Here is a 12097-nt window from a genome sequence, read left to right as displayed (position 1 = left end):
TATAAACCTAGTACTAAAGTTTTTGTTCAACATTTTCCGATTTTTATCCATATTTTTAAAAAGGTCGTTGAAAACATTGCACCATATCGATCCATCACTTCCCCAAAGCGATTGCATCTTCTCTTTAGTATTGAGAATATTTAAGGGAAAATAACTTTAAGGACCGGAGAAGTTGAGACTTTTCAAACAACAAACTGCCAAGTGAAAAACACTATATGCTATTGGAAGGTAAAAAGTATAGTAATTCATCTATTCAAAGACATCATTTGATTTGAACGTATTTGATTTTAGGATTATTGATGGAAAAGTTCTATATTTGGAATACACATACAAATCTACTCACTTGAACTCCTTTATTTCATCCGCAAAATTTTATCGCAATTTTTTCCATTGTATTAAACTCAAAAGAAAAGTTTCCCAAGCTTTCGAACTAAAACAAAGCAACTTCAACCCCATCATCGATCCCAATCCCTCTCCCCCTCCTTTTATCACTTACGCCCTAACATTGCCAGGCGCTTGCAATGATGCATGTCGAAACTAGAATGACCTGATCTACGAGGCCAGATTCAAGCTACTCACGGGGCCATGCCATGCATCAAATGACAAACTTAATTGGTTAACAACGTTAGAGGGAAATCGATAACACAAAGTGTGCGGATGGCAAATTTCAATGTAGCTAATAATATGAAATTGAAAATCATTCGTGAATCACTTTGTAATTAATTTTCTCCATTTGGTGGAAAAGCAAAATGGTGATCCTTTGATTTTCCAAATTTTGTGGAATATATTGCCTTAAATTTGCAAATTTTAGGTTGTGTTCTCTCTTCTTTGTGTAAGAGCATCTTTAGCAGACTCTATTTTGGCTCCTTAGCTATTTTAGAGAGCATATTTAGCTTTTTATCTATTTTAGCAGCCACATCAAACTTCTAATAAGAGCATCTTTAGCAGACTCTCTATTTTGACTCCTTAACTATTTTGGAGAGCATGTTTAGCTTTTTATCTATTTTAGCAACTGCATCAGACTCCTAAATGGCTCTCCATTATAACTTTTAACTATCTCGCTCCTAAATATAGAGAGCGAGATGAGGTTCTCTATAATTTAAAACATTCTTTTTGGGTTATTTTATGTAATTTATAAATATATTTAAACTATTTAATCTCCATTTAAAAAATAATATAAACTCAAAATTAGCTAAAATAGAGAGTACTGATAAACACGTATTTCTAAAGTGGCTAGCCAAAATGACTTTTTAGCTATATATTTTGGCTAAAATTTGACTAAAAAATGGCTAGCATTGCTAAAGATGCTATAAGTGACTATCCATTATAACTTTTAGCTATCTCGCTCTCTATATTGACTATCCATTATAACTTTTAGCTATCTCGCTCTTACATATAGAGAGCGAGATGAGGCTCTCTATAATTTAAAACATTCATTTTGAGTTATTTTATGTAATTTATAAATACATTTAAACTATTAAATTTTCATTTAAAAAATAATATAAATTTAAAATTTGCTAAAATAGAGAACACTGATACAGACATATTTCTACAGTGGCTAGCCAAAATGACTTTTTAGCTACTTTGACTAAAATTTAACTCAAAAATGGTTAGCATTGCTAAACATGCTCTAATGCCATTATTAAGCTTCTAGGGTTGATAAATGTCATCTTCAAATGTCCATTTCAAGTTCCTTGGAATATGGGTATAATAGGCCCCCAAGTTTTTGAGGGAAAACAATGGCTATGTGGTTGGTTTGTCAAATTACAGTCCTGAGAATTTGATTCAATATTTATGGTAATTTGTCCTTTTCATATAGCATGTGAAGCTGCAATTTGTACATATACATTATCCCATTATAACTACATTTGTCTTTGTGGGAAAACAAAGATGGATTGAAATACTATAGATGAGAAGAGTAGCTAAGCAAAGTTAGCAGAATTAAGAATTATAGTAAATTGTGGACAAGTCATGATAAACATAAAAGCAAACATAAGTATAAATCTCTACATTTTGGATTACAATGATTGAGAAAGACGTTGAGGGAAGCAAAAGGGGATTAAGATTGTCCATGACTAAATCATTGGACTTTACTTTCCAATTAAGCAACCTAATTAACACTACGAACATGCCTATGTGCTTTTAGCATCACTTGCATGCTACACACACACATCATTTTATGTTTTTACTTGTGGAGATGTTGTGAGATATCAATTAAAGGAGAAATTTTAAATACACACCCCAAACTACTTAATACACATCTCTATTATTTTATATTTCAAATTAGATTTTATAGGTAAATTAAATTATCAAAATAGACATCTCTGTATTAGAACAAAAATAATAATAATCATATCTTCCTTATATTATTCTATAATTATAAACACAATGAATTTCTATTCATGGCATCCTCATTTAAAACAAAAATAAAGTTAGGAACCATCTAATTTAAATTTTCCTTAAATAAATTGTAATTAAATGGGGTGAGAGACCATATAATTTAGAATTTCAAAATCAATGGCATTAAATGTTTTTAAACATATTGCTTTACTCCCACTTTTTAGTTAATTTTTTTTTTCTTCTAAAAGTTATGATTAGTCAATTTATTATCTAATATAAAACATCACAGGTATAAAACTTTGTAATTGTTAATTTGTTTGACCATCCAATGACAACTTCGTTGTCACGCCCCGAATTTTGAATAATAAATTCAAATCCGAAACATGAATAATTACAATTACAAAATCCAAATCTCGAAACTTCGAGTTCATTATTACAATTCACTCTCACAAGCAATATTGTAAAGCTCAAATGAGCATAACACACCTCACAACGTACAATTGCTGTAAAACTCTAACAATTGCTCTAACCGCACGATCACCGTCCTGGTTCTCCTGTCCTGTAGGATTACCCGCTACACAATTTGAATAGTGTACCGGGAGTTGCAACAACACAAAACCCGGTAAGCTTTTTACAGCCAGTATGAGTAAACAAGAAAGAATTGTTGATTTATTTCTTTACAATTAATATAACTCAACACAATCACCATAAAAGGAAGGATACTCTTGAGGCTCTCTTTTAAGAACTCATTCTTAAAAGACTCAAGTATCCTCAACACTTCTCACATAAGACCCCTCACAGTCTCAAGTAACCTCAACATCACTCATACATGACCACTCACAGTCTCAAGTAACCTCAACATTTCCCTCACAACACCACTCAACAATTGGCAGACAGACTAGAGCTCTAACTGATCGTTTCCACCTACCCGGCGCGAGAGCGTGGTTCACGATTTAATACTATCAGTTCCACCTACCCGGCGCGAGAGCGTGGGTCGCTGATAGTATGCCATGGTCACCCCGTGACCTATTGATCTCCACAGATCACAACAATTTATTGTTCCTCAACAATAAAACTCAACATCTCTCTCAATATATTGTTTCTCAACAATAAACTCAATACCCCTCACAATATATTGTTTCTCAACAATAAACTCAATACCCCTCACAATATATTGTTTCTCAACAATAAACTCAATACCCCTCACAATATATTGTTTCTTAACAATAAACTCAACACAATTCCAACAATACATAATATTTCACAACTCCAACAATACATATTATTTCACGTAAATAATATATATACATAGACATTCGCACAGGAATGTCTATTAATACCAACTATAGTTCACACGCATTAAAAATATAAATTCATTTTATACTTAAATTCATTTTCTTACCTGTGAGCCGCAGCCCTATGAACCGTAGTTGATCAAGTTCATATTATTTCAAAACAAATCTTTATTTCATAAACAATTTCCACACAATTACGACAAAAATCAATTAATTATATTCGGTTCGTAATATGAACCATGTGAGGTTTACTCACCTCTAATCCAGCTGCGTCTTCTTAACAGCTCAAAATTCGATCCACAATCGTCCACCAACTTAAACCGTCAATCACCTAGTCAGATACGATCTTAACTTAGCAATCATTCATAAACCACACATATACAACAATCCAACGGTCGGATTCTAAATTAATGATGATCCAACGGTCGGATCGAAATTACGCGATGATCTAACGGTCAGATCCTCACGGATTGCCCTTAGGAACATCCTCCAAAATTATCACGAAGATCCAACGGTCGGATCTTCCTGAATCGTCCTTACAAACATCTCCACAAATTTATACTATAATCCGACGGTCAGATTCTCACGAATCGCCCTCCAAATCACTATTTCACATTTATACGAAGATCCAACGGTCGGATCTTCGCCCGTGACCACACAAAGTCATCGGGACAGTCATACGATCAACATATCTAAATTTGAAGTAAAACCGATGGTCAGATCTTCGCAGATCGTAAACTTAAGATAAAACGTAAAAACGTTAAATAGTAACGTAAAAACGTAAATCCACTATTTATCAACTTTTTCTAACATAACCTTGTAATATATCAAAACGCTCATATGGATGCGTAGAACATAGCCTAGATAATAAAAATTCAAAATATGGTCGAATGCGCCGCCACAAGGGGCGGTCAGTGGGCGGTCAACGCGGCGGCCAACGCCGGTCAACCACCTCCGATGCAAAAGTCGTCAACTACAAACTTGTTCCAAATGACGAGCTGATCCACTTTCATAACTAGCATGAAGTCTTAAAACGAAAGGAAGTGGTCGGAAATTACCTAGAACAGTCGAGGTGACCGGAAAATTTCCAGAATCCGGCGAGAAACTGCAGAAAACGGCGAGCTCCAATTCGACGTAAAAACGTCAATTTAAGGCTTCGATTCCTTCTGAAGAGTTGTTAAGAAACTCAAGAAGAACACACTGGTTCAAGAATCACAGAAAAATATATTCTGTAGCTCGAGATATACCGATCGAAAGCTTCGGTGGTCGGAAAAATTCCAGAATTTTGCAGAATCCGGCAAGGCTCGATTTCGACGTCAAAACTTCAATTTAAGGCTTCGATTCCTTCTGAAGAGTTGTTAAGAAACTCAAGAATAACTCACTGGTTCAAGAATCACAGAAAAATATGGTCTGTAGCTTGAGATATTTGGATCGATAGCTCCGGTTTCGTTCTTGGCGGGGTTGACTTGTAGTTGCTGCTACGGGATGCGTCGCCGTGCAACGCTGCTTCTGTGGGCTTCAGGGGGTTGAGGCAAGCACGAGGATAAAGTTTTGCAAGGATCGGTGGCCGGTAGAGTGAGATATCTCGATTGGAACTAAAACGGGGTTTTAAACAAACCGGCTCTCCGCCGCCGCTGCCTGTCGTTCCAGGGCGTAAGATTGCCACAGACAGCTGCGCAAGGAAGAGACGAAGGCGTGGGACGTGACTTGGAATCGATTGATGGCTTGTGGAGAGAGAACAAGCTTGGAGAAAAATCTTCAGCTCCCTGGGTTCGGCCGAGAGAGAGAGAAAAAAAAAACGAATTTTCTTTCTTTTCTTCTGGAGCTGGTACACCACCATCTATCAACATGTAGAGTATAAAACAACTAGTGTCGCACTACCTCTCTTATTGCTTGAAACACGGAGAGCACCTCAATCTTTTTTTAAACAAAGTATTTGCCACTATAATTTGTGATAAAACCAGAAAAAATGAGGTACAGCAATGATTAATGTAGTGTAATTTGATTAATCCTTGCTACGAAATTAACAATTGAGATTTGACGTAATTTTATTTTCTACCAAATCGAAATGAATACTTCATTGAATAAAACTGCCGCCAAGTATTGCCCGATTGAAAATCGAGGTTATTACATTCGTAGTTCCACCATTATGGAGAAACGACTGATACAGTTTTGGTTGAATGTTCGACTCAAAATTTTTTACTTGATCAATAGGGTGTTTGGTGAATGAGAACTCAAATAATACAAAACCTATTTCTAAGCATCTATTTGACGGGAATAATAATGAATCCTTATGAATTTCCCAATAACTAACACAAATAATCAATATGATCAATTATATATACTAATCAATATGTAGTTAAATAATAGTGTATTTCATGGTTTTTAAGTTTAAGGATATTTTAGGTAATTTGGGTTGTGTATTTAATAAAATATTAGAATAAAAAATTAAATGGGAGGTGTATTGAATAAGGAGTGTGTATTTAAAACTTCTATTTCATTATATATCAACGACGACGTCTCTCCGTCAAGTTAGAGGGATTCGAAAATCCCTCATATGACAAATCAATGCACAAATCAGACTGTGCAACGTAGATAATCCAAAAAAAAAAATAGAAAAACCAAACTAACAAGAGAAGTTTTATATACACATCCCTATTTACTAGATACACACCCCTAATTATTTTTTTCTATATTCTTCTTTAAACTTCCTCTTCTACCCTTTTTTTAATTAGGAAAAATTTATTTACACATATCTAATTACTTGATACTGAAAACCTGATACTATTATATGACCTTCCATGTACGGCCACCACTCACTTCATGTTCTTCTAGTTTCAAAGAAGGTGAGAACGAAAAGGTTTTGGAGTGAGGCTAAAGGAGCAAATATACAATTGACTTTCACAACTATAATCAAATTATCATACAAACACAATTAATAGAGTGAGGAATTGAGGAGGTAATTGTTGTTGCCAGCATTTGTTTAATAATCTATCAAACATATTAATCCAATACAATTATTCTACAAAAGCTACTCTCACCACTATCAAAAAATTACTCTCATAAACACACAAAGCTACTCCACTAACACTAAAAACAGTCACTCTTTCTCTCAACCACCCAACCCTTTCCAAGCACTACTAGATACACGTCTTCATACGCGACCTTCAATCTATCATAAAATGTATCTTGTCTTTAAAAAAAGAGAGAGAGAGAGATATAATTTCCACAAAACTACTCCCATTCAAAGCCTTCATACACAAATCATAAGTTACAACAAATTACAGTCTACTTTTAGATTCCAAAGTTTCAAAAAGTGGAACTGCAAAACGTGGTTGAAATAGTACCAAAAGAACTCAAAATTAAAGCAAATCAGATCAACATTTGTGCATAGAAACAATCAGTTCAGGCAGCTTTCATTCTGATAACAAGAGCAGCTATTGTTCTTCGTAAGCCATCCACATTACAAAGACAAGGAGAAGAATGACGGGCCTAACAGCCCTATTCAGGAGAGCGATTCTTTCCTCTTTTCCTGACAGCCCTTGTCCTTCTTTGCATTATCGTTATTCTCATAGATCTTAACTTGAAAACAGTAACATCCAATTCACATCCAAATTCATAAACCCTAGAACTTCCAGAATCTACAAGCATTTAGACCTAGAATTCACAATCATAACAATCTCACTCTCTCATTCTCATTCATGAAAAATTGCAGAGAGATTGAGAAGAGTGATACTTACGAGTCTCTCTGCAGTGGAGGTAATGGCGTCGATCATCAGGGGAATTGAAATCAACAATTTGCACAAAATCTCATAGATTTGAACTTGACAAAGATCAATGAGCATCAGATCGAACATAAACTTGCACATCCAGGGGAATTCAAATCAACAATTTGTAGAGGTCCTACTGCGCCGCCGGACGATGCCATAAGGTGCAGCATTTGCCTCGGCATCCGTCGCAGCAGCGAGAGTCAAAAAGTTACTGTATCGTTGTCAAAGCTCGGTGAGACACCTCGGCTACCTGGCGACGGAGGACGAGCTCCGATCCATGATCCTCAAGTTCGGCAACGACGGCCACGAGATTGATTGGAAATCTGAGACGAAATCACAGAGGTTCTGCTGCGATCTAGAGAGAGAACGCTTCATCTTCGTTTGTGAGAGAGAGAGAGAGAGAGAGAGAGAGAGAGAGAGAGCTTCATCGTGGTATAGAGAGAGAGAGAGCTTCATCGTGGTATAGAGAGAGAGATGGAAATTAACTGAAACTGAAACAGAGGTAGAGAAAGAAAGAGACATCTAAGGGTAAAATAGGTATAGCATAAAAAAAAGAGCTGATGGTTTTGGGCCTAAAGTGGCCTTATGTGTACAAAACAATTGAGGTGACCTTATGACTAATATAAGTCTCATAAGTGTCAATTTATGTAATTTTCTATTTAATGAATTGATGTAGTGCTTTTAATTGTTTTAAAAGATGAAGTTTAAAAGGAAATTGGATAAAAACTAAGGGACATGATGGAAAAGGTCACTTTAGAGAGTGAAATGATAATAAGGTCACCTAGTTTCCCACTTGATAAGAAGGTCCATTGTAAATTGTTATTAATATTAGTTTAGTCCTTATGAATAATGAGGTCATGTTAAAAAAGGTCAGTTTTTAATTTTTATCATTCCGATTCTGCCCCTAAGGTAATAAACCTTTATAACCTTCCATTTCAATATCGTGGAGCTCAAATTTTCTCTCTCCTTTGATCAGAAAGCTTCCGATTCGATTTGATCGGAGATCTCTTTCCGAGATTCTTTCTTCGCTGCCCTCTCCGTCGGAAGCTTCCGATTTCTCTTTGTGCCTCTGCGACGATCTGAAAGTGGTATTGGAGCTTCCTCAGGTCTTTTCTCTTTTTCTGGATTTCTGGCTTCGTCGGTGTTTGTCTTGATCACGTTATTGTGTTCTTCTTCTTCGTTGACTCAGTGCTTAGTTACAGTCTCTCTATTTCTTCCTCTCTCTGGTTTTCTCTGATTTGATCGGTAAGCCATCTCTCTGTGAATTTGTTCGTTTTGGATTTTGCAATGTATTTTTGTTGTTTTTGTTAAATTGTTGAATTGTTCGTTTTGGATTACTGTTTTCTTCTCCTTCGTCGAACTCAGTGCTATGTTGAATTGTTGATGATGTTTTGTGCTATTGTTGTACTATATTTGTTCTATACTGTGATTTTTTATCAGTGACATGGCCAGTTACATTTTTAATACTGCTGTTTTGTTCAGGAATTATCATTTATTTTGCGAGTATGATGTTGTTCTTCTGTTCAGGCATTAACAGTTACTTTGGCAGTGACTTGTTTGTGTTGATTCTGTTGATTTCCTTAGTAGTGACATGGATAGTGATTTGTTTTATTCTTGTGCAGTTGTTATGGATACTAGCTATGTTGTCAAGTTTATTTATTCTGGTGAAGCAGCGACAGTTCCATTGTTTCATAATTGGTCGTTTGTTGACCTATGCAATTCCATACGCTCTCGTTTTCCGGATTTGATTCAAGGCAATTTCATGTTGAGGTACATTATTCCTCCGGATTCTACTTCATGTTTTCTAGAGAGTGAAGTTGATATGAGAATGATTTTTAGGAATTTCGTTCGTTACAATTCTGATTTTGTTGAAGTGTTTGTGACTGATTTGCCTTCTATTAGTAAAAGTGTGGTGAGTAATACAGTGTGTGAGGATTCTAGTACCATGCTTGAGGAGAATGATTATTTGGGGTGTTATAGGGCAGAGGCACCGAAGAGTTATATGACGAAAGGTTGGGAGAGTTATATTCATTCTGAAGGCCAAAAGTTTGAGGGTGGGGTTGTTGAGTTTAGGGATAAGCTGCGTAAGTATGCTATAGAAATTGGCTTTTCATATGAGTTTGTTAGAAATGACAAGGTTCGTGTTATTGCTCAGTGTTCTAAGAAACATTCTCAAGGCTGCAATTGGCTGGGGAAGGCTTATTTATGTAGGGCTAATGGTTTCTTTATGATTAAAAGGTTGGTTAATGTTCACACTTGTCATGGTGTGATTCGTTTGCAGAAGAGTAAGATGATGGGATCCAAGGTTGTCAAGTCTATTGTGCTTGATAAGATTCGTGCCAATCCAAACAAAAAGCCAATTGATATAGCTGATGAGATCAAGAGTGATTATGGTTTGGATGTTGCTTATCGTACAGTTTGGTATGGTACGGAGTTGACAAAAACAGCCCTACATGGTGATGAAGCTGAGTCTTATGCTCAGCTACTTTGGTTCAGTGAGTCTGTTATGAAGTCAAACCCCGACTCTAGGATAGTGGTTGAGTTTCATCGAGAAACACACAGGTTTCAGCGTATGTTTGTGAGCTATGGTGCATGGATGAAGGGTTTTCAATCTTGTAGACCTATTCTTTTCATTGATGCTACATTCATTACCAACAAGTACAAGGGGCAGATTATTGCTGCATCGGCAAAGGATGCCAATCAAGGTTGAATCTCCTTCATTACTTGTAGTTTTTTATTTTTCTTGTTTTCTATTTGCTGCCATGTCTTGTTTTTTTTTTTGTAATGTAAGTGACATGGTTAGTTACATAGCTACTGACATGGTCACTTACATGTTCATTGACAGTTACATGTCCAATGACCTAAATGTTCTGTGATTTGAATGACATGTCTCTGGCCATGTCACTGTCAAGTAATTTGCAGTTATGTCAGCGACATGGTCAGTGACATTAACAGTTACATGGCAGTGACATTATTTTGTTTTTCTGTTCAGGCTTGTATCCAATTGCTTATGCTATTGTGGATTCTGAAAATGAGAGTAATTGGAGATTTTTTCTTGAGGTTTTGGCTGAAGAGTTTGCAAAACACCCTATGAGGAGGGTGACATTCATTTCTGATCGTCATGTTGGGCTTGTTAGTGTTTTCCCTAGAGTGTTTCCTAATAATCCACATGGGTTTTGTTTTAGACACCTGATGTCTAACCTTTCTGACAAATTTCCAGCTGGATCTTACCTCAAGGATCGGATTCCTTACTTGTTTATGTGTTGTGCTTATTCTCGCACACCGGAGATGTATGAGTTCAACATGGAAATCTTGAGGAGTGAAGGCGGTGACATAGTTGCTCAATTTCTGGAGGATCTTCCCAAGGAGAACTGGTGTATGGCTTACTTTAATGGCGAAAGATTTGGTGAAATGACAAATAACTTGGCTGAGTCTTTCAATAATTGAGTGTTGCCTTTGAAGAGTCTTCCTATTCTTGATATTAATGATGGCATTAGAGTGAAGTCCATGGCTTCAATTGCTGCTCGGAAGCAGGATGCTCATGAATGGTTGTCTGAGTTGTGCCCAGTGATTGAAAAGAAGCTGAAGGACAATTTGGAAGTCGGAAGGCATTGGAGAGTGAGCAGGTCTGATACCTATGTGTATGAAGTTCACTGCCAGAAGTACAATAGCATGGTAAATTTGGAAACTCGGTTTTGTTCGTGTGGAGAATGGCAGCTGTATGGCTTCCCATGTTCCCATGCACTTGTAGTGATCCAACAACATGGTTCTTCCTTGTATTTGTATGTCAATGAGCTGTACAATGTGGATAAATATCGAGAAACTTATTCTTTCCCAATTAATCCTCTTCCCTCTATTTCGAAGCAAGTGCATGATTTTGGTAGAGATGCGGTGATCTTGCAGCCGCCTTTGACTAGAAGACCACCGGGAAGGCCTAGAAAGAAGAGGTTCAGAAAAAGGAGCGAGAAAACCAGGGTGATCAAGTGTGGTAGGTGTGGAAAATGTGATGGTCACAACAGAAAGAGTTGTACAGCTCCGATATAGGTTCAATTCTGCCTACATGCCTTTAACAGTGACATGGCAAGTGACATAGCAAGTGACTCCAATACAGTTTGAAATTTTGTTTTGATTTTTCATTTTTTTCAATAAATGATAAGAAGTGCTTGTAAGGTGCTTAATCATTGGAATTTTTTTTTTGACTATGAGACAGTGTATCTGCTTTCTTCTTTTATAAATCCTTCAGTATTCTTTGTGTCTACAGGTTTTTAATAGTTACATGTACAGTGACATAACCATTTGTAAACTAATTGACTTGTCCATTGACATTAGTTTTTAGTTATCTTGTCGGTGACTTGTTCTATGACTTGTAGTTGGATCACTGCATATAGATTTGGTCATTGGCAGCGGAACGCTGCAAATATTAATGAAAATTAAAAAATGAAGTAGCTACAACAACTTTGGTTTATTAATTGGCAGCGGAACGCTGCCGTTGCGGTGCAGCGGCACGCTGCAAACTGAAATAGGAATATCATTTTGGCTGTGACTTCTCTAGTGACTTATAGTTTTAATATTTTTTGTCCAGTTACATATTCAGCTACATGCTTAGTTACATGTTCAGTTACATGGTCAGTTACATATATTGTAAGTTACATGGTCAGTTACATGGTCAGCTACATTATCAGTGACTTGGTC

The 12097-nt window shown here is 36.3% G+C and overlaps 1 protein-coding gene across 2 annotated transcripts; it reads left to right on the top strand.

Annotated features, from left to right (window-relative positions):
• The first annotated feature begins 8883 nt into the window (after positions 1-8883).
• Positions 8884-11173, top strand: LOC133713357 (uncharacterized). Of its 2 annotated transcripts, XM_062139353.1 has the most exons (3): positions 8884-9175; positions 9687-10110; positions 10398-11173. In XM_062139353.1, exons 1-3 carry the CDS (start codon positions 9119-9121, stop codon positions 10850-10852), a joined length of 936 nt encoding a protein of 311 aa, XP_061995337.1. In that variant the 5' UTR covers positions 8884-9118; the 3' UTR covers positions 10853-11173. The 2 variants fall into 2 exon arrangements, with proteins under 2 accessions (XP_061995337.1, XP_061995336.1); XM_062139352.1 differs by lacking the exon at positions 8884-9175 and having other exon boundaries at positions 9335-10110.
• Positions 11174-12097: the final 924 nt, after the last annotated feature.

The sequence above is a fragment of the Rosa rugosa genome, chromosome 6, assembly GCF_958449725.1.
Source record: "Rosa rugosa chromosome 6, drRosRugo1.1, whole genome shotgun sequence".
NCBI classification, from domain to species: Eukaryota; Viridiplantae; Streptophyta; class Magnoliopsida; order Rosales; family Rosaceae; genus Rosa; species Rosa rugosa.
This window is presented reverse-complemented; position numbering and strand designations above follow the sequence as displayed.

Bases quoted from the DNA above. Each gene is read 5' to 3' on its own strand.
- LOC133713357 (XM_062139352.1), top strand. From the start codon at position 9,351: ATGCTTGAGGAGAATGATTATTTGGGGTGTTATAGGGCAGAGGCACCG. The intron at 10,111-10,397 runs GTTGAATCTCCT...TTTTCTGTTCAG, and splicing joins GGCAAAGGATGCCAATCAAG to GCTTGTATCCAATTGCTTAT.